Source organism: Apteryx mantelli, chromosome 3 (genome assembly GCF_036417845.1).
Source record: "Apteryx mantelli isolate bAptMan1 chromosome 3, bAptMan1.hap1, whole genome shotgun sequence".
Lineage (NCBI taxonomy): Eukaryota > Metazoa > Chordata > Aves > Apterygiformes > Apterygidae > Apteryx > Apteryx mantelli.
In genome coordinates, this window is record NC_089980.1 from 140,280,736 (window position 1) to 140,300,082 (window position 19,347).

Genomic DNA, 19,347 nt, shown 5'->3' on the forward strand with positions numbered 1-19,347 from the left:
GTCTGCTCCCAGGGACCCGTCCCCTCGCGGCTGCACCGGGGAAGCCCCCTTGGAAAAGCGGCCGGCAGGTGCTCAGGGAAGGGGAGGTGGACGGCGCCAGGCTGGCGTGCTCTGAGCGACGCCGCAGGCAGGGAGGGCGCGGGACGGGACGGGACGGGGACCGGGATGCGGGCGTCCGCCCCCCCTGCGCCGCGTTGACCCCCCCCACGCCGCTCCCCGGCAGGCCTGCTGGTGCTGAAGGACCTGGGCATCCAGGTGGACCGCTACATCGCCTCCGAGGTGTGCGAGGACTCCATCACCGTGGGCATGGTGAGGCACCAGGGCAAGATCATGTACGTCGGGGACGTCCGAAATGTCACCCAGAAACACGTACGTCCTGCCGGCCGGCCCTCCCCCTGCGGCTGCCCCCCTCCCCGCGCCCCCCCAGGGACGTGGGGACGGAGGGACGTCCCAATCCCGCCTGCCCCTCGCCCCTCGAGTCCACCCCACCCCTGCTCAGCCCAGGACCTCGCTCTGGCGTCTCTCCTGCAAGACGGGACCGTTGCCCCCGTGTTGCATCGATCGAGCCGCCGGGGGTTTGCACGGCGCCTCCGTCCCCCGGGGGAGCTCGGCTGCGGGCGAACCCCCCCCCCCGGCGTCCCCCGCGCCCCCTCCCCGCCGTGCCCCTCCGGGGAGGGAAGCAGGCGGCACCCGGCGCCCCGGCTCACCCCGTGGGGCTCCTTCTCTTGCAGATACAGGAGTGGGGCCCCTTCGACCTGGTGATCGGAGGAAGCCCCTGCAACGACCTCTCCATCGTCAACCCGGCCAGGAAGGGGCTCTACGGTAGGTGTCCGCCGGCCGGGCATGCCGCCGCAGCTCGCGGACCGGCACCGGCTCCCGGCGCTGACCGCGCTCCCCCGCCGCGCTCTCTCCCGCGCAGAGGGCACCGGGCGGCTCTTCTTCGAGTTTTACCGCCTCCTGCACGAAGCCCGGCCCAAGGAGGGCGACGACCGGCCCTTCTTCTGGCTCTTCGAGAACGTGGTGGCCATGGGGGTGAGCGACAAGAGGGACATCTCGCGCTTCCTCGAGGTGAGTGCCGTGCTCCGGCTGCCGCCGGCGCCCCGAAGCCGCGGGGTCCGTCCCGGAGGCACCTCGCCGGGGGGGGTCGCTGCCCCGCTCCGGCCCCGTCCCCCTGTGCCCCTTGATGCCGGACACGAGCATCAAAGCCCCCCGGAGCATCCCTCGGGATGCCGCGCCGGCCGGGTGGCCAGGCCCCGGTGACTCCCCGCCGCTCTCTTTCGCTTGCAGTCCAACCCCGTTATGATTGATGCCAAAGAAGTGTCTGCAGCGCACAGGGCACGGTACTTCTGGGGGAACCTTCCCGGTATGAACAGGTCGGTGAGAGAAGCCCGGGTCCCCGCCGTTCGCGCGCTTGCACACGCGCTCACTTGCTCGTTCGCCCAACGCGGCGCCGGGAGTGAGGGCTCAGCCAGCGCAGGGGCGATGCACGGGGCAGCTGCCGGCATTGCCGGCAGCAAGGGAGGCTCCAAGGCTGCCGAGCGGGACCGGGCACCTGGGGGCTCCCCCGGGCTCGGGTGCAGCTCGCTGCAGCCCTTTCCGTGCCCCATCTCCCCGTGCGGGAGCAGCGGCTGTCGGGAGCGCGGTGCCCCGGAGCAACGAGCATGGAGCAACGGCTCCCGAAATGGGGCACCGGTGCTGCCCTTGCTGGTGCACCGCAGCCCGGGATCGTGGGCCGAGTTCCTCCCCGGCCGTGCCGGTGCCGGTGCTGCGTGCCCACCGTTGTCCCTCTTCATCCTCGCAGGCCGCTCGCCTCCACAGTCAACGATAAGCTCGAACTCCAGGAGTGCCTGGAACACGGCAGGATAGCGAAGGTCAGCCCGCGCGCGCAGGCGGGGGGTGCCGCGAGGGAGGGCGGCGCGCCGGGGCGGGAGCGCGGTGCCGGCGGCCGCGGCAGCCCCCGCAGCGTCGTGACGACCGTGCGCCTCTTGCAGTTCAGCAAAGTGCGGACTATCACCACTCGCTCCAACTCCATCAAGCAGGGCAAAGACCAGCATTTCCCCGTCTTCATGAACGAGAAGGAAGACATCCTGTGGTGCACGGAGATGGAGAGGTACTGCCGGCGGGATGCGCCGCGCCGCGGGATCCGGCGCCCGCAGCGGGGGGGGGGACCCGGCTCACCCTCCTCTTCCTCTGCCCCCGTTTCCCCGCAGGGTCTTCGGCTTCCCGGTCCATTACACGGACGTGTCCAACATGAGCCGCCTGGCCCGGCAGAGACTGCTCGGCAGATCCTGGAGCGTGCCGGTGATCCGCCACCTCTTTGCTCCGCTGAAGGAATACTTTGCCTGCGTTTAAGAGACACGCACAGGAACTGGTGACACGGAGCGAGTCAGAAACGAAAACCATCCACGAGAAGTGAAAACACGGAATGAGAGAAGAATCAGCACCCAGAAGAGAGACAGGATTTCACAGCCCGACAGGAATCCGGCACACGTCTCCCCGAGCGAAAGGGTTCGGTGTCCTCTCCTGAATTTCCAATGTTCAGCTTTTAGCCTATTTAAAAAAAAGAAAAAAAACAAAAACAAAAAAACACACAAAAAAAACAAAAACCACAAAAACCAAAACCATTTTTTTTTGGGAGGGGGGTGTTTAAAACCTTTTAATTTTCCGCTCTTTTCTGGCTGGGTTTTTCTGTTAGTTTGGTTTCTGCTTCTCGGAGCAGCGAGCGAGAGGAGAGGCTTTCGCCAGCTCCGCTCCCGGAGGAGGGCAAACGGCAGCGGGAAACCCAAGCCTAGAGAGGCGGAGGCGAAGGAGACCGCCCGCCCCGTCGACCTGTCGCTCTGAGCTTGCGTTTCGCCTCGGGTCCGGCGAGCTCGGTTAGCACAAAGCAGGGAGGCGCTCGGCCAGCTCCGCGACGCCCAGCGACTGAGCCTCACTCTTTTTTCCACCAGCACCATTCACTGGTGATATGGAGCAAACCCAGCTAGCAGGGAAGCCAAGAACACACACACACCACACACCACACGTTTTCTACAGTATTTTGGGTGCCTACCACACAGGAAACCTTGAAGAAAGCAGATCCTAGAAGCCGCTGTTACCTCTTGTTTACAGTTTATATATATATGATAGATATGAGATATAGATATATATATATATAAAAGGTACTGTTACTACTGTACAACCTGACTTCATAATGGTGCTTATAAACAGCGGGGTGAGTCGAGACATCAGCTTCCATGTTGCCTTACGTGCCAGGCCTTTCCGGAGCTGTGCGGGAGGGAGCCCAGTGTGAAGGGGGTGGCAGAAAAGCCGGGGGTCCCGGCCCCCCGCGCGGCACGGCGCGGCGCGGCGCAGGGACGGGGCGGGAAGCCGTCTCCATCCCGAGTCATGCAATAACCTTTTTCTGTCCCAAAAGGAACGCGCCTCCCTCGGCGGCTCCGGGCAGCGGCCGCCCGTCCTGCCCTCCCCTCCCCGCCGCCGGCCGGGCCCTCGCGGGAGAACCGACGACACACAAACGTACTGGTGCTGTTCTGCGTACGTGGCCCCGGGGCACCGGCCCCGGGGCGTCCCCGTCCCCCCCTCCCCTCCCCAGGGCCGGAGCCGCGCTCCCGCTCCTCCCCGGGCGCGCGGAGAGGCCGGTGCTGGCGCGGGTGTCCGTCTCTGCCGCGGGGTGCATGGTGAGGCTGGTGCCGGCACGGCGAGGTTGGTGCTGGTGCAGGTGTCCATCTGCACCATGGGGCGCGTGGTGAGGCCGGTGCCGGTGCAGCGAGGTTGGTGCCGGCACGGCGAGGTTGGTGCTGGCGCGGGTGCCCGTCTGCACCACGGGGTGCGCGGTGAGGCTGGTGCCAGCATTGCAAGGTTGGTGCCGATGCAGATGCCTGTCTGCACCATGGGGTGCATGGTGAGGCTGGTGCCGCTGCAGATGCCCGTCTGCACCATGGGGTGCATGGTGAGGCTGGTGCCGATGCAGATGCCTGTCTGCACCACGGGGTGCGCGGTGAGGCTGGTGCCGGGGCAGAGGCTGGTGCCGGCATGGTGAGGCTGATGCTGCCATGGAGAGGCTGGTGCTGGTGCAGACGCCTGTCTCTGCCGCAGGGTGCACGGTGAGGTTGATGCCGGCACGGTGAGGCTGGCGCTGGCATGGTTGAGGCTGGTGCTGGTGCAGACGCCCATCTCTGCCGTGGGGTGCACGGTGAGGTTGATGCCAGCATGGAGAGGCTGGCGCTGGCGCGGTGACGCTGATGCTGGTGCGTTGATGCTGGTGCCGGAGCGGTGAGGCTGGTGCCGGTGCAGATGCCCCTCTCCGCCGCGGGGTGAGCGGGCTGCTCCCTCCCACGCCTGCCTGCTGCTGCCTGCAGGTGCTGCCTGCCGGGGCGGCGCGGGACCAGGTCCCCCGGCACAGGGTGCTGCAAAAACCAGGCTGGGGCCACAAGCCGGGGGGCTGCGGCGGTGCCGAGTCCGGCAGGGACGCAGGCAGGGACGCAGGCAGGGCGGGATGCGGAGAGTGGTGCCGGCACAAGGGCCGGTGTCGCCGGCGGTGGCCGAGAGCGGCTAGGAGGGGACGGTAGGCGCGTTGCGGGCCGTCGGGCCCTGGTGCTACATCTCGGGCGCTGGTGCTACATCTCGGGCTGGTCGGTCGGTGGTGACGGCAACGGGGCCGTGCCAGGCTCTGGGTGGGCAGGGACGGTGCTGGTGCCGGGGGGCCGCGTGCCCCGTGCTGCTGCGGCCCTTGGTGGCCGTGCCCAGGGCTCCCCCGGCAGCTCGCCGGCTCCCCGCCGTCTGCTCTCGGATTTGACTTCTTTTGCTGCACGGGGCTGTTCGGGGAGCCGTTTTCCTCCTTTCTGAGCGTGCTTTCAAAGCAGACTAAGCAATCCTCTCCCATCACCGTTTGCTCGGGCCCTGCCGCCCTCGGTGCCCTGCACCGGCGGCTGTCCCGGCCCCCCCCTTTTCCACAGACATGGCACCCCAGTGCATGGGCCAGGGGCCCCTGCCTGCTCCTGCGGTGACAGCGGGTGCTGCAAGAGTGGGGACCTGCAGCAGGCTTTGCGGGGCACCCGGCACCCCACGGGGTTGCACCACTTCGCAGGGCGCCCCGTGGGGTTGCACTGCTTTGCAGGGCATTCGGTGCCTCACGGGGTTGCACCGCTTCACAGGGCGCTTGGTGCCCCGCAGGGCTGCACCTCTTTGCAGGGCACCCGGCACCTCGTGGGGTTGCACCACTTTGCAAGGCGTTCGGCACCCTGCGGGGTTGCACCACTTTGCGGGACGCTCGGTGCCCTGCGGGGTTGCACCACTTTGCGGGGCGCTCGGCGCCCTGCGGGGTTGCACCGCTTTGCAGGGTGCCCAGCGCCCCACGGGGTTGCGCTGCTTTGCAGGGCGCCCGGCGCCCCGTGGGGCTGTGCCACCCATGGGCGCGAGGCCGGGTCCCGCGGTGCTCTGGCTCAGGCGATGCCGCGGCGGGAGCGAGCGGTGCCCGGTCGCAGCGTGCAAGAGGCGCTGGCAGTGCAGCGGGGACCCGGCATCCCCCCCCCCAGCACCGGCGCGGTGGCAGCGCAGGGACGACCAGGGCGGCGATAGCTCCCCGGCGTCGCGCATCGGGCAGATGCCGCGGGACATTGCCGGGGTTCGCGTGGGCTCATCCGCCGCGGAGCAGGGACGTGGGGCATCGTGCCGGCAGGGCGGCCGGATCGCGCCCCCCCCCCCCCCCCCCCCGGCGCGGGAGCGCGGGGGGCTCCGTCGGGAGAAGCCGCAGGGACTGGTGCTAAGGCACGGGGGAGGCTCGGAGAGGGTCTCCGGCCCCCCCGCCGCCGTCTCTTCCCGTAACTGTGAATGGTGCCGGCCCGGCGCCCGCGCTCCCGCCGAGCCGCCGGCCGCTCGCTGCGGGGTGCTGGCTAATTCGCAGCGAGCCTCGCCGGCGGCTCGCGGGGGCCCTCGGAGAGGTGCTAGGACCCAAGGAGGCGGCGGCAGGCGGGGGGCGGCCCCGGGGCCCCCCCCGTCTCGCCGTCGCGCTGGTGCTAAGAGGGGTTGAAGGCCCCGTTTAACTGTGCGTGAAGCCCCGAGGCGCGGGTGCTGGGGCCAGCGCGGGGCGAGCTGGCGCCCCGCGGGCGTTTTTCTCAAGGGGCGTTTTGGCCGCGGGGCGGCTTCGGGCCCGGCCGGGCACCGGCTGGCTGAGCATCACCTTCTGGCAAAGGAGGGAGGCAGGATGTGGCCCTTGCGCCTCCCGGCCCCAGGCAGCTCTGAGCCCCCTTCCGCGGGCTCCGGTTTGGCTCCGCGTCTGGGTCCCGCGTGGTCGCACAGCGCCGGGTGTAGGTCTTGCACGGCGCTGCAGTGCTGGGTGCGAGTCTTGCACGGCCCTGCAGTGCTGGGAGCAAGTGTTGCACAGCCCTGCAGTGCTAGGTGCAGGTCTTGCATGGCCCTGCAGTGCTGGGTGCGGGTCTTGCACGGTGCTGCAGTGCTGAGTGCAAATCTTGCACGGCGCTGCAGCGCTGAGTGCCAGTCTCATGTGGCACTGCAGCGCTGGGTGCAAGACTCACACTGCCCTGCAGTGCTGGGTGCGAGTCTTGCACGGCGCTGCAGTGCTAAGTGCAAGTCTCTTGTGGCACTGCAGTGCTGGATGCCAGCTTCATGTGGCACTGCAGCACCAGGTGCAAGTCTCATGTGGCCCTGCAGCACCGGGTGCAAGCCCCACACTGCCCTGCAGCACCAGCTGCCAGTCTTGCATGGCCCTGCAGTGCCGCGTGCGAGTCTTGCATGGCCCTGCAGTGCCGGGTGCAAGACTTGCATGTACCCACAGTGCCGGGTGCCAGTGTTGCATGGCCCTGCAGTGCCGGGTGCCAGTGTTGCATGGCCCTGCAGTGCCAGATGCAAGACTTGCATGGCCCTGCAGTGCCGCGTGTGAGTCTTGCATGGCCCCACAGTGCCGGGTGCAAGACTTGCATGGCCCTGCAGTGCCAGGTACAAGACTTGCATGGCCCTGCAGCGCCGGGTGCAAGACTTGCATGGCCCTGCAGTGCCAGGTGCAAGACTTGCATGGCCCCGCAGCGCCGGGTGCGCGTCCCGCATGTCCCCGCAGCGCCGTTCGTGGGTCCCGCGCGACCCCGCAGCACCATTTGCGGGACGGGCGCAGCCCCGCAGCGCCGTCCGCAGGCCCCCGGCGCCCCCGCGGCGCCGTCGGCGGGTCCCGCACGGCTCCTCCGCCCGCCCCGGGCGCCCCGGGCCGGGAAGCAGGTTCCTGTCGCTCCACAACTGGAAAGGCGTCCGGGTGCCCGGCGGCGGGCGGCGCGCCGGCCCCGGCCCCGGCTTTTGGGGAAAACATCGCCGTCTCCCACACCAGCCGCCGGGTCTTCGTGGGGGACCGTGGGGACGCGTGGGGGAAAGAGTTCAGTTTTTAACGTACCCGACTCACATCTTTTTTTAAAACAAACAGGCAAATTTTGTTGCACAGCCCTAGATTTAAACAGAAAAAAAAATAAAAAAAAAAAAACAAAGCCTAAATTCCTTAAGATCCGCCGAGGGAGTAGGTGAAAAACACGGTGCTAAAACATTTTATTAAAAATATATATTGTTAAATTAAGTCTGCTGTCTGGACAATGACTGTTTGTTTTGTTTTCTTGTAGTGGAGTTTCAAAGAGCACTATTATTTTACTCTTATATATTATTATTAAAAAAAAAAAACAAAAACAAAAAGGCATTTTAACTTTGTACTTGAAAACTAAATGAGAGATTTCATGTGTTTTAGCCTAGACATTGAAGTAGCTGACGCTTAACTATTTGTGGGGAATCATGTATCCATACTGAGGAATAAACGCGTAGAGACTTTGGTACCCCCTCCTGTCCGTATGATTTGGCTCGAGTCCCGCGCCCCGACCGCCACATTCCACGCAGCCACGGCCGCCGTCCTCCGCGCCGCCTCCGTCGCGCCCCTCCCCTTGCCGTTACGATAATTTCTGGTTCCAGCATCCTTCAGCTGCTGTTTATCCTTTATTTTTATTATTATTTTTTTTCCCTCGGTTTGTTCCTTTTTGTTTTTTGTTGTTTTGTTTTTTTTGGTTGGTTTTTTTTTTTTTTTTTTTTTTTTTTTTTAGGGTCGCTTCTCTATTTATTGACGATAAATACTGTACATTTCACCGTATGGTTCCGGCCCGCGGCGGGCTTGCCCGGCACTCTGTTGTATCTGTGTAAGTATTGCTCGTGACATAGCTGTTATGAACTAATTAAAAGGTCAATGCGTGCAGCAGATGTAGAAAGTCTGTCCGTTCCGCTTTCATCCCATCTTCCTTTTTTTTTTCTTTGGTGCCCAGAAGACTATAATAAAGACAAGCTCCTTTCTAATGTACTTGTGCTGGAGAACACTTGAATAAATGTACTGTTTTTGTGCAAAAAAAAAAAAAAAAAAAAGAGGAAAAAAAAAAAAGAGAAAAAAAAAAACCGCTCCCCACAGTCCTGTGCTTTGTGTCGTCTGCGGGCGCGCGGGGAGGGAGCCCGGGAGCCTCCTCGGAAAAACCGTCCTGGGAACGCGTCCCAGCGCGGGGAGGGAGCCGGTGATGGAGCCCGGGAGCCTCCGGGAGCGACCGTCCTGGGGACGCGTCCGAATGCGGGGAGGGAGCCGGTGATGGAGCCAGCGACGGAGCCTGGGAGCGACCGTCCCAGGGATGTGACCGAGCATGGGGTGGGAGCTGGTGACGGAGTCCGGGAGCCTCCGGGAGCGGCCATCCCGGGGACGCGTCCCAGCGTGGGGAGGGAGCCGGCGACGGAGCCAGCAATGGAGCTCGGGAGCCTCCCCGGAGAAACTGTCCCGGGGACGCATCCGAGCACAGGGAAGGAGCCGGTGACAGAGTCTGGGAGCCTCCAGGAGCGACCGTCCCGGGGACGCATCCGAATGCAGGGTGGGATCCAGCGATGGAGCCCGGGAGCGACCATCCCGGGGACGTGTCCAAATGTGGGGAGGGAGCCAGCGACGGAGCCCGGGAGCCTCCCGGAAAAGCCATCCCGGGGACACATCCGAGTGCGGGGCGGGAGCTGGTGACGGAGCCTGGGAGCCTCTGGGAGCGACCGTCCCAGGGACGCGTCCCAGCGTGAGGAGGGAGCCGGCAATGGAGCTCGGGAGCCTCCCCGGAGAAACTGTCCCGGGGACACGTCCCAGCGCGGCGTGGGAGCCGGCGACGAAGCCCGGGAGCCTCCGGGAGCGACCATCCCAGGGACGTGTCCCAGCATGGGGAGGGAGCCGGCGACGGAGACTCTGGGAGCAACCGTCCCAGGACCCCCCCCCCCGTGCAGCCCTGGAAAGCCGTGGCCTCCCTGGAGCGAGCCCGGCACATCCCCACCGGCACGTCCCGCTGGGTCCCTGCACCCACGAGGCGGTGGTGGAGCAGCCAGGCCGGGCTCGTCGCGGTGGCTGGCGCTCGGATGAGCGGTTCGGACGGGGTATCCGTCCCGCAGCCAGCAGGGCCCGGAGCGGCGGTGGGACCCCTGCTCGGAGGCTCTCGCGAGCCGCCTGGGCAGAGCCCCGGTGCCCTGCGCCGAGCAGCCCGGTGGGGGCTCAGCCCACCCGGCTCTGGGCAGGGCTTGGACCAGAGACCACCGGAGCCTCCTGCCCACCCCTGTGGTTTGCCCTGCAGTCTGGGGCTTTCCAGGGACCATCCGCTGCAGCTCACCCCAGAGGAGACGTACCGGGTGCTGCTGGGCGCTGCTGGGATGCACTGGGCGCTGCTAGGTGCTGCTGAGCTGCGCTGGGCACTGCTGGGTGCTGCTGAGCTGTGCTAGGCACTGCTGGGTGCTGCTGAGCTGTGCTGGGCACTGCTGGGTGCTGCTGGGCTGTGCTGGGCACTGCTAGGTGCTGCTGAGCTGTGCTGGGCGCTGCTGGGTGCTGCTGGGCTGTGCTGGGCACTGCTAGGTGCTGCTGAGCTGTGCTGGGCACTGCTGGGTGCTGCTGAGCTGTGCTGGGCACTGCTGGGTTGTGCTGGGCTGTGCTGGGCACTGCTGGGTGCTGCTGGGCTGTGCTGGGCACTGCTGGGTTGTGCTGGGCTGTGCTGGGCACTGCTGGGTGCTGCTGAGCTGTGCTGGGCACTACTGGGTTGTGCTGGGCTGTGCTGGGCACTGCTGGGTGCTGCTGGGCTGTGCTGGGCACTGCTGGGTGCTGCTGAGCTGTGCTGGGCGCTGCTGGGTGCTGCTGGGCTGTGCTGGGCACTGCTAGGTGCTGCTGAGCTGTGCTGGGCACTGCTGGGTGCTGCTGAGCTGTGCTGGGCACTGCTGGGTTGTGCTGGGCTGTGCTGGGCACTGCTGGGTGCTGCTGAGCTGTGCTGGGCACTACTGGGTTGTGCTGGGCTGTGCTGGGCACTGCTGGGTGCTGCTGGGCTGTGCTGGGCACTGCTGGGTTGTGCTGGGCTGTGCTGGGCACTGCTGGGTGCTGCTGGGCTGTGCTGGGCACTGCTAGGTGCTGCTGAGCTGTGCTGGGCACTGCTGGGTGCTGCTGAGCTGTGCTGGGCACTGCTGGGTGCTGCTGGGCTGTGCTGGGCACTGCTGGGTGCTGCTGGGCTGTGCTGGGCACTGCTGGGTGCTGCTGGGCTGTGCTGGGCACTGCTGGGTTGTGCTGAGCTGTGCTGGGCACTGCTGGGTGCTGCTGGGCTGTGCTGGGCACTGCTGGGTGCTGCTGAGCTGTGCTGGGCACTGCTGGGTTGTGCTGGGCACTGCTGGGTTGTGCTGAGCTGTGCTGGGCACTGCTGGGTTGTGCTGAGCTGTGCTGGGCACTGCTAGGTGCTGCTGAGCTGTGCTGGGCACTGCTGGGTGCTGCTGAGCTGTGCTGGGCACTGCTGGGTTGTGCTGAGCTGTGCTGGGCACTGCTGGGTGCTGCTGGGCTGTGCTGGGCACTGCTGGGTGCTGCTGGGCTGTGCTGGGCACTGCTGGGTTGTGCTGAGCTGTGCTGGGCACTGCTGGGTTGTGCTGAGCTGTGCTGGGCACTGCTGGGTGCTGCTGGGCTGTGCTGGGCACTGCTGGGTGCTGCTGAGCTGTGCTGGGCGCTGCTGGGCTGTGCTGGGCTGTGCTGGGCGCTGCTGGGCTGTGCTGGGCACTGCTGGGTGCTGCTGAGCTGTGCTGGGCACTGCTGGGTGCTGCTGGGCTGTGCTGGGCACTGCTGGGTTGTGCTGGGCACTGCTGGGTTGTGCTGAGCTGTGCTGGGCACTGCTGGGTGCTGCTGAGCTGTGCTGGGCACTGCTGGGTTGTGCTGAGCTGTGCTGGGCACTGCTGGGTTGTGCTGGGCTGTGCTGGGCACTGCTGGGTGCTGCTGAGCTGTGCTGGGCACTGCTGGGTTGTGCTGGGCTGTGCTGGGCTGTGCTGGGTGCTGCTGGGCTGTGCTGGGCACTGCTGGGTGCTGCTGGGCTGTGCTGGGCGCTGCTGGGTGCTGCTGAGCTGTGCTGGGCACTGCTGGGTTGTGCTGAGCTGTGCTGGGCACTGCTGGATTGTGCTGGGCTGTGCTGGGCTGTGCTGGGCACTGCTGGGTTCTGCTGGGTTGTGCTGGGCACTGCTGGGTGCTGCTGGGCTGCACTGGGCACTGCTGGGTGCTGCTGGGCTGTGCTGGGCGCTGCTGGGTGCTGCTGAGCTGTGCTGGGCACTGCTGGGTTGTGCTGAGCTGTGCTGGGCACTGCTGGATTGTGCTGGGCTGTGCTGGGCTGTGCTGGGCACTGCTGGGTTCTGCTGGGTTGTGCTGGGCACTGCTGGGTGCTGCTGGGCTGCACTGGGCACTGCTGGGTTGTGCTGGGCTGTGCTGGGCACTGCTGGGTGCTGCTGGGCTGTGCTGGGCACTGCTGGGTGCTGCTGAGCTGCACTGGGCGCTGCTGGGTGCTGCTGGGCTGTGCTGGGCACTGCTGGGTGCTGCTGGGCTGTGCTGGGCGCTGCTGGGTGCTGCTGGGCTGTGCTGGGCACTGCTGGGTTGTGCTGAGCTGTGCTGGGCACTGCTGGGTGCTGCTGAGCTGTGCTGGGCACTGCTGGGTTGTGCTGAGCTGTGCTGGGCACTGCTGGATTGTGCTGGGCTGTGCTGGGCACTGCTGGGCACTGCTGGGTTCTGCTGGGTTGTGCTGGGCACTGCTGGGTGCTGCTGAGCTGTGCTGGGCACTGCTGGGTGCTGCTGGGCTGTGCTGAGCTGCACTGGGCACTGCTGGGCTGCACTGGGCACTGCTGGGCTGTGCTGGGCACTACAGGTGCTGCTGACCCTGGGCACGGGTTGCAGAGGGCGGTGCAGGCAGCAGTGGGGCAGGAGGCGCTGGAGTGCCGGTGGCCGTGGAGGGGTGGGGTGCAGAGTGCAGTGCGGGGCAGAGGAAATGGGGGGCATCAGTGGGGGTGCTAGTGGGGGTGCAGCGCAGGGGGCAGCTGCGGGGAGGGGGCAGGCACCAGTGGGGCCATGTGGGTGCAGGATGTGGGGGGAATGCAGCATGCAGTTAGGGGATGCAGTGGGGGGGTGGGACATGGAGGTGTGCAGCGAAGGGGTGCTGGTGCAGGGGGGTGCAGTGGAGGGGGGTCCCAGGGTAGGTGGGGTGCAGTGGGGGGCCTGAGGATGCAGGGAGTGAAGGGAGTGTGCAGTGTGGGATCTCAGGGTGCACTGGGGGGAGCAGTGAGATGTGCAGTGGGGGCTCCCAGGGTGCAGTGGGATTGCAGGGGGGGAGTGCAGGGGGGGGTCTCAGGGTGTGGGGAGGTGCAAAGGGGGGTGCAGTGGGGGCTCCCAGGGTGAAGTGGAGGGATGCAGTGGGATGTGCAGTGGGGTCTCCCAGGGTGCAGTGCAGGTGCAGTGGGGGCTCCCAGGGTTCGGGGGGGTGCAGTGGGGGATGCAGTGGGATGTGCAGGGGGGGTTCCCAGGGTGCAGGGGGGTGCAGTGCAGGTGCAGTGGGGGGGCACCGTGGGGGATGCAGTGGGATGTGTAGTGGGGGTTCCCAGGGTGCAGCGGGGGGGTGGTGCAGGTGCAGTGGGGGGTGCAGTGGGGGCTCCCAGGGTGCAGTGGGGGTGCAGTGGGGGTGCAGTGGGGGGGTGCAGTGGGGGGTGCAGTAGGGTCTCCCAGGGTGCAGTGTAGGTGCAGTGGTGGGTGCAGTGGTGGGGTGCAGTGGGGGGTGCAGTAGGGTCTCCCAGGGTGCAGTGCAGATGCAATGGGGGGGCAGTAGGGTCTCCCAGGGTGCAGTTGGGGGTGCAGTGGGGGGTGCAGTGGAGTCTCCCAGGGTGCAGTGGGGGTGCAGTGGGGGGTGCAGCGGGGGCTCCCAGGGTGCAGTGCAGGTGCAGTGGGGGGTGCAGGGGGGTGCAGTGGGGGGTGCAGTGGGGTCTCCCAGGGTGCAGTGCGGGTGCAGTGGGGGGTGTGCAGTGGGGTCTCCCAGGGTGCAGTGCAGGTGCAGTAGGGGGTGCAGTGGGGTCTCCCAGGGTGCAGTGCGGGTGCAGTGGGGGGGTGCAGTGGGGGTGCAGTGGGGGCTCCCAGGGTGCAGTTGGGGGTGCAGTGGGGGCTGCAGTGGGGGCTCCCAGGGTGCAGTGCAGGTGCAGTGGGGGGGGGTGCAGTGGGGGGTGCAGTGGGGTCTCCCAGGGTGCAGTGCAGGTGCAGTGGGGGGGGTGCAGTGGGGGGTGCAGTGGGGTCTCCCAGGGTGCAGTGCGGGTGCAGTGGGGGGTGCAGTGGGGGTCTCCCAGGGTGCAGTGCAGGTGCAGTGGGGGGGTGCAGTGAGGGGGTGCAGTGGAGTCTCCCAGGGTGCAGTGCGGGTGCAGTGGGGGGTGCAGTGGGGTCTCCCAGGGTGCAGTGCAGGTGCAGTGGGGGGGTGCAGTGGGGTCTCCCAGGGTGCAGTGCGGGTGCAGTGGGGGGGTGCAGTGGGGGGTGCAGTGGGGGCTCCCAGGGTGCAGTGCAGGTGCAGTGGGGGGGTGCAGTGAGGGGGTGCAGTGGGGTCTCCCAGGGTGCAGTGCGGGTGCAGTGGGGGGTGCAGTGGGGTCTCCCAGGGTGCAGTGCAGGTGCAGTGTGGGGGGGGTGCAGTGGGGGCTCCCAGGCTGCGCAGGGGAGGTCGCTGCCCGCCCCGTCCCGCCCCGCCGCCGCCTTTGTGCGGGTCCCCGTCGCCATGGCAACCCCGGGTGGGCAGGTGGCCGCGGGGGGCGGGGTTTAACGATCCGGCCCCGCCCCCGATCCGGCCCCGCCCCCTCCCGCCCGTCAGTCAGGCGAGGCCCCGGCCGCGCGCAGCCGACCCTGCTGGGGGCTCGGCCCCGCCCCCGACGCGGAACGCGGCCGGCGATTGGCCGAGCTGGCGGCGAGGCCCCGCCCCCGCCGCGCAGGTTTGCGTGAGAGGCGATCGCGGACGGGGAGTGCGGCGGGCGCAGCCGGAGCGGGAGCGGAGCGGAGCGGGAGGTACCGCCGGGGACCGGGGACCGGGGACGGGCAGGGCAGCACCCGCCCGGGTCGGACCTGGCTTGTCGCGGCTGTGTCGCGACGGGTGGGGCCATCGCGACAGGTGCGGGTATCGCGACAGGCGGGGGGTGTCGCGACAGGCTCGGGGAGCGAGTCCCTCCACCCCCGCGGGGGCGCCTCGCTGGGTGGGGTATCGCGGAGGAGAAGGTCCGCGTGCCGCCCCCGCCGACGCACTGCGGGTCGCCTATCGCGACAGGGCCGCGGTGTCGCGACAGCCCAAAGGGGGGGGGGAGAGAGAGGCTCGCCCCAGCGCGGAGGAGTCGCGAGGGGTCTGCTCCGCCGCATCGGGCGCGGCTGCCCCGGCGGCGCCGTGTCGCGACCGGGCGCGGAGCAGCAGGTGCGCGGGGCCGGGAGCCCGGCGGGGCCGGGGCCGGCGGGGCGGCGGCAGGTGCGGGCGCGGGTCCCGCGGGACCGGGCCATTGTTCGGCGGGGCGCTCCCGGCGGCCCCGCCCCGGCTCGGTGCATCCTCTTTGTGCTGGGCGGCGGCACCGCGCTTTGTCTGCGGGGCCGCGCCGGGGCTGCCTGCGCCCTGCGCCGAGCCGCCCTGCACCGCACCGGAGCTGGCTGCACCCCGCGCCGGGGCTGCGCCTTGCGCCGAGCCTCCCTGCACCGGGGCTGCACCCCGCGCCGGGGCTGCGCCTTGCGCCGAGCCTCCCTGCACCGGGGCTGCACCCCGCGCCGGGGCTGCGCCTTGCGCCGAGCCTCCCTGCACCGGGGCTGCACCCCGTGCCGGGGCTGCACCTTGCACCGAGCCTGCCTGCCCCGCACCGGGGCTGGCTGCACCCCACACTGGGGCTGCACCTTGCACCAAACCTCCCTGCACCACACCAGGGCTGCACCCCGCGCTGGGGCTGCACCTTGCACCGTGCTGGGGCTGCACCCTGCCCCGAGCCTCCCTGCCCCGCAGCGGGGCTGTGCCCGGCCCAGCACCAGGCCCCGGGGCAGGCGGGTGCAGATTCTGGGTGCCCCTTCGCCGCCTGCCTGGCAGGGGTCCCCCAGCAGAGCCAGCACCCCCGGGAGGGCAGGCAGGACCCGGCGGCTCTGGTGCATGCACGGAGCCCGCCTCAGATGGGGACAGGGCCTGCTGCAGCAGTGGCTGCCACGCACCCACCGCTCGCTCCCGGGTCCCCGGGGGTCAGCGCCCAGCACGGGAGGGGTCCCTGTAGCAGCCCGGGGCGGTGGGGCAGGATGCGGCTGTGGCCCGGCACCACTGCGACGCAGCGCATCCCTGGCGCTCGCTCGGGCGTGGCCAGGCCTGGTGCGGTGGCGTGCCGAGGTGTGCGGCGGCGTGCCGAGGTGTGCGGCAGGGCCGGGGCCCGTTCGCCGCGCGCCCGCGGCATCTCGGGCTCGGCAGCGCGGGCGGCCGGCTCCTGCAGGGCATCCCCAGCCCGTCGCCCACGGAGCACGGAGCACGGCCCCCCCCCCCCCCGCCCCGCTGCACAGCAGGTCCAGCGTCCCCATCCCTCCTTGGGCGGTGGCCAGCCCACCGCAGCTTCCTCTGTAATCCTGGTGCCGGAGCCGATCTCTGCCCAGGGAGCAGGTTTGGGGGGGGGGGGGGGCAGCCGCCACGGAGGGGGGAGAGGTGCGGGGCAGGGGTGCTGTTTCAAGGTCAAATGCCCCAAACCGCTGGCGGGGCGCCGCGAAGGATGCAGGCATCAGGTCTGGGTGTGTCTGAAGCGGAGCTGGCGAAGAGGCAGGACTGGGGGCTGCCTGGGTGGTGGCGCCCGCACGGAGCATCCCCGAGGAGGGGGAAAGGCAGGGCTGGGGGACGCGCAGATGTCACCCTGGGCTTGATCCCACTCCGAAGGGGGGGACCGTGGAGCCTGGCCGCGGCTCCCTGACAAAGGAGGACCTGGCCCTGCTCTGCCCCGGGCGCTCGGCCGTGGCTGCGTGCACCGCTGGGCTGTGTGCGTGGGGGTCCCCGTGGGCTCGGAGGGACCCCCCCTTTGCACAGCCCCGGCGAGGGCAGTGTCCGGCTGCTGCAGGGCTCGGGGTCGGTTCGTGGGCTGCAGCGGGAAGCAGGGACCGGCGCGTCGGCCAAGCGCCCCTGCAGCTCGCCAGCTCCTGCTGCAGCACCCCTTTGCCCCGAGTCTGGAGCGGGGACTGAGGCACCTGCCGGGGGGGGGCCAGGCTGGGATCCAGGGCCGGTGCTCGCTGCGCTCCAGGCTGAGCCGCCCAGGGGTGGCCGGAGCTGCCGGCCGGGGCTCGCCGGCGGGAACAAAAGTGCGGCAGGCCACGGAGGGGGGCCGCTGCAGCCCCTCCGACCGCCGCACAATGCGGCTGTGCCTGGCGGACGCGCTGCGCGTCCCGCTGGCCCCAGCACAAAGGCAGGGGCTGAGCAGCGGCGGCAGGGCCAGGGCCCTCCGAGCTGCGCCGCGAACCCGCCGCGCTCGCCCCGCCGGGGCCTGGGTCCCCCCCTCGCCTTTGTCCTCACGCCGGGTCGCGGCTGCCCCTGCCCCGGCTGCGCGCTGCAGCCCGGCGGCTCCCCCCCCCCCCCCCCCGAGACGGCCGCGCTGCTTTGTATGCAGGGAAGCGCCAGCGCGGCTTTCCGCCCGGCTGGGGCTTGGCGAGGCCGCGGCAGGGCTCGGGGCCGGTGGCGGCAGTGGCGGGGGGGTGCTGGTGCTGCGGGGCCGGGGGGTGGGCACGGGCCACCAGCGGGGTGATGCTGCTCTCCGAGGATGCTCGCGCCTGCCTGCGTGCAGCTGGGAGCCTGCGTTTCAGTCCTGCCCCGGGGGGGACCTGTTGTCTGTTGGAAGCCGTCCTTCCGAGCCGGCGAGCAGCGGCTGTCACCGCCTGGTGACACCCCCAGCACACAGGGTCGGGCCGGGCCTCGCGCAGGCACCGCTCGGGAGTGGGGTATCGGGGGGGGGGAGCAGAGGGGCTCGTGCGAGGCGGTGGCGGCCGCGTGGGTGAGGTGCTCCGGGCCCCGCGGAGGCCGCGACGAGCCTGTCGCGCTCCGGGGTGAGTTAGGTCCCTTCTGGGTTTGTACAGCGCCTTGCACAGCCGGGGCAGGACGGTGACCGAGCTGAGCACGATGCAGGCTTGGGGTGCGGACGAGCCCGTGGCGCGCCTGGCCGAGGCCACGTGGCCTTTGCAGCCGGCTGCTCCTTCCCAGGCGCCTCCCGCCCTGCTCAGACCTTCGGGCTTTTCCAAACCAAAGCTGTTGCCCTCCTTTCTCCTCCCCACCGAGACACGGGCACGACCCGGACCCAGGGTCCGCTCGGGGCTTGCAGTCCGGGTCCGACCCGCTCCCTGCCGTGTAAGCGGGGTGATAGTGCATCAGCCGCCCGTGCATCCCGCTTGGAGGCAGGCAGGCCTGGAAACCCGGCCCTCCTGCCTCCCACACGTGCGTAGGGACGGATCGGCCCTGCCTGCCGTAGGGGAGTTCAAAACAAAGAGCTTCGCCGTGGGAGAGAGGGGGGGGGGACTTCCCCGCGGCTGTGTCATCGCGCGGAGCCGGCGCAGGCTCCGTCTCCTCGCTCGGCTCCCGTGATCCAGTTCCGTCCGTCACCGTAACCCTCTTCCATCTCCGGGGTGCGGTGCCCCAGTTCCCATCCCGCACTGCCGCCGCGTGCCAGGGGGGCAGCCCAAACCGGCCTGCCTGTCCCCAAACCGCCCGCCCGCGCCACCCCTGCGCTTGGCCGCGGGGGCTCCATCCCTGCCGGCTCCATCCCTGCCGCCAGCTCTCGCCCCGTCCTGGCCGCCGGCCGGGCGGCCAGAGGTGCCCGGATGGGGCCGTTCTCCCGGCACTGTGGCTCAGCCACGGCCCCTTTTAGGGATGGGACTCTCGAATGGCTGCAAACCCCATTCCGAGCGCCCTGGTTCTTCCCTGTGCCGGGACTCGGTGGCCGGGCCGGAGCGGGATGCTCCGGGGAAGGCTCTGTGCGTGCTCCTGGCACTGGAGGATCCAGCCGTGGCTCCGGACCTGGCCGTGCCTGTGCGTCTCGTGTGGGGCAGCGGGTTCCCTGGGCTGCTGCGGCGGAGCTGGTGCTGGAGGGCGGCGGGGGCTCCTAGTACCCACCAGGGCCCAGGTGCCAGCGCGGTGCAGCCCCTGCCCAGGGCAGCGCCCGCGCTCCGGGGGGGGTCCTGCGGGTGCGAACACCGCTGCCTTCCCATCGCACCCCCTTTGGCACCCGTTTCTCCGTGCATTGGCCTCTTTGGGCCGGGCAGGCTGTGACTTGGCCCCATTCGAGCTGTGGGGGAGCGATGCTGAGCGATGCTCAGCCCTTTGCTGGATGCCGCCAGCCCTGCCTGTTGCACAGGCGCTGTGCAGAGAGTGACCGCGTTGGCTTGACATGGGCAAAGCATCCCTGGCCGCACTGGCCAGCGGGGCCGGGGGCTGCATTTGCAAGCCCCCTTCTCGGGGCAGAGGAATATCCAGGGCAGCGCGGGCCGGCGGGTGCACGAACCTCCCGGCAGGGCTGGCTGTTCCCGTGCTCCAAGCCCATGCCGCGGCCAGCGAGGCCCTCGGAGGGTCGGGATGCCCGGCCAGTCCCTGCACCGCTCAGTGACTTGGGGGCACGTTGCACCGCCCGGGGCAGAAGCCTCTGCAGGAAGAGCATCCCCAGCCGGGCCGTGGCGGGTGCCGCTACTCCGGGGCAGGCTGTGGCCCCGGCCCCCTCCGCACGGAGGTGCAGCTGCTCCGCTCCCCGCCGCGCCGGGAATGCGCAGCTGCTGGGCACCGGCTGGGCCCGTGGCTCGCGCCTCGGCCCGGCGGCTCCGGAGGAGCCATTTGCTGCGGAGCCAGCGCTCTGCCGGGTGGCTGGGAATTGCTGCCACGTGCTCGGGTCTCTCCTTGCTGGAGCAATCCCCGTCCCCTGCATCGTGGTAGCCTCCGCGCAGAGCGGGCGGCGGGGCCCAGGGCCTCCCTCGCCACCGGCGCCGCTGCCCTGAGCCCCTCCGGGGACGCCCCGCTCCAGGCTGGGCTTGGCCAGGAGCCC

General features: G+C 69.1%; 1 protein-coding gene across 3 annotated transcripts in view; it reads left to right on the forward strand.

Annotated features, from left to right (window-relative positions):
* DNMT3A (DNA methyltransferase 3 alpha) overlaps positions 1-5,084 on the forward strand; it is a 63,556-nt gene extending 58,472 nt beyond the window's left edge. For all 3 annotated transcript variants that reach the window (XM_067294505.1, XM_067294507.1, XM_067294506.1), the window contains exons 17-23: positions 224-369; positions 732-822; positions 920-1,068; positions 1,288-1,373; positions 1,802-1,871; positions 1,992-2,110; positions 2,211-5,084. In XM_067294505.1, coding sequence (XP_067150606.1) covers positions 224-369; positions 732-822; positions 920-1,068; positions 1,288-1,373; positions 1,802-1,871; positions 1,992-2,110; positions 2,211-2,352 — 803 coding nt within the window. In that variant the 3' untranslated portion in view covers positions 2,353-5,084. The remainder of the gene's footprint in view (positions 1-223; positions 370-731; positions 823-919; positions 1,069-1,287; positions 1,374-1,801; positions 1,872-1,991; positions 2,111-2,210) is intronic.
* Positions 5,085-19,347: the final 14,263 nt, after the last annotated feature.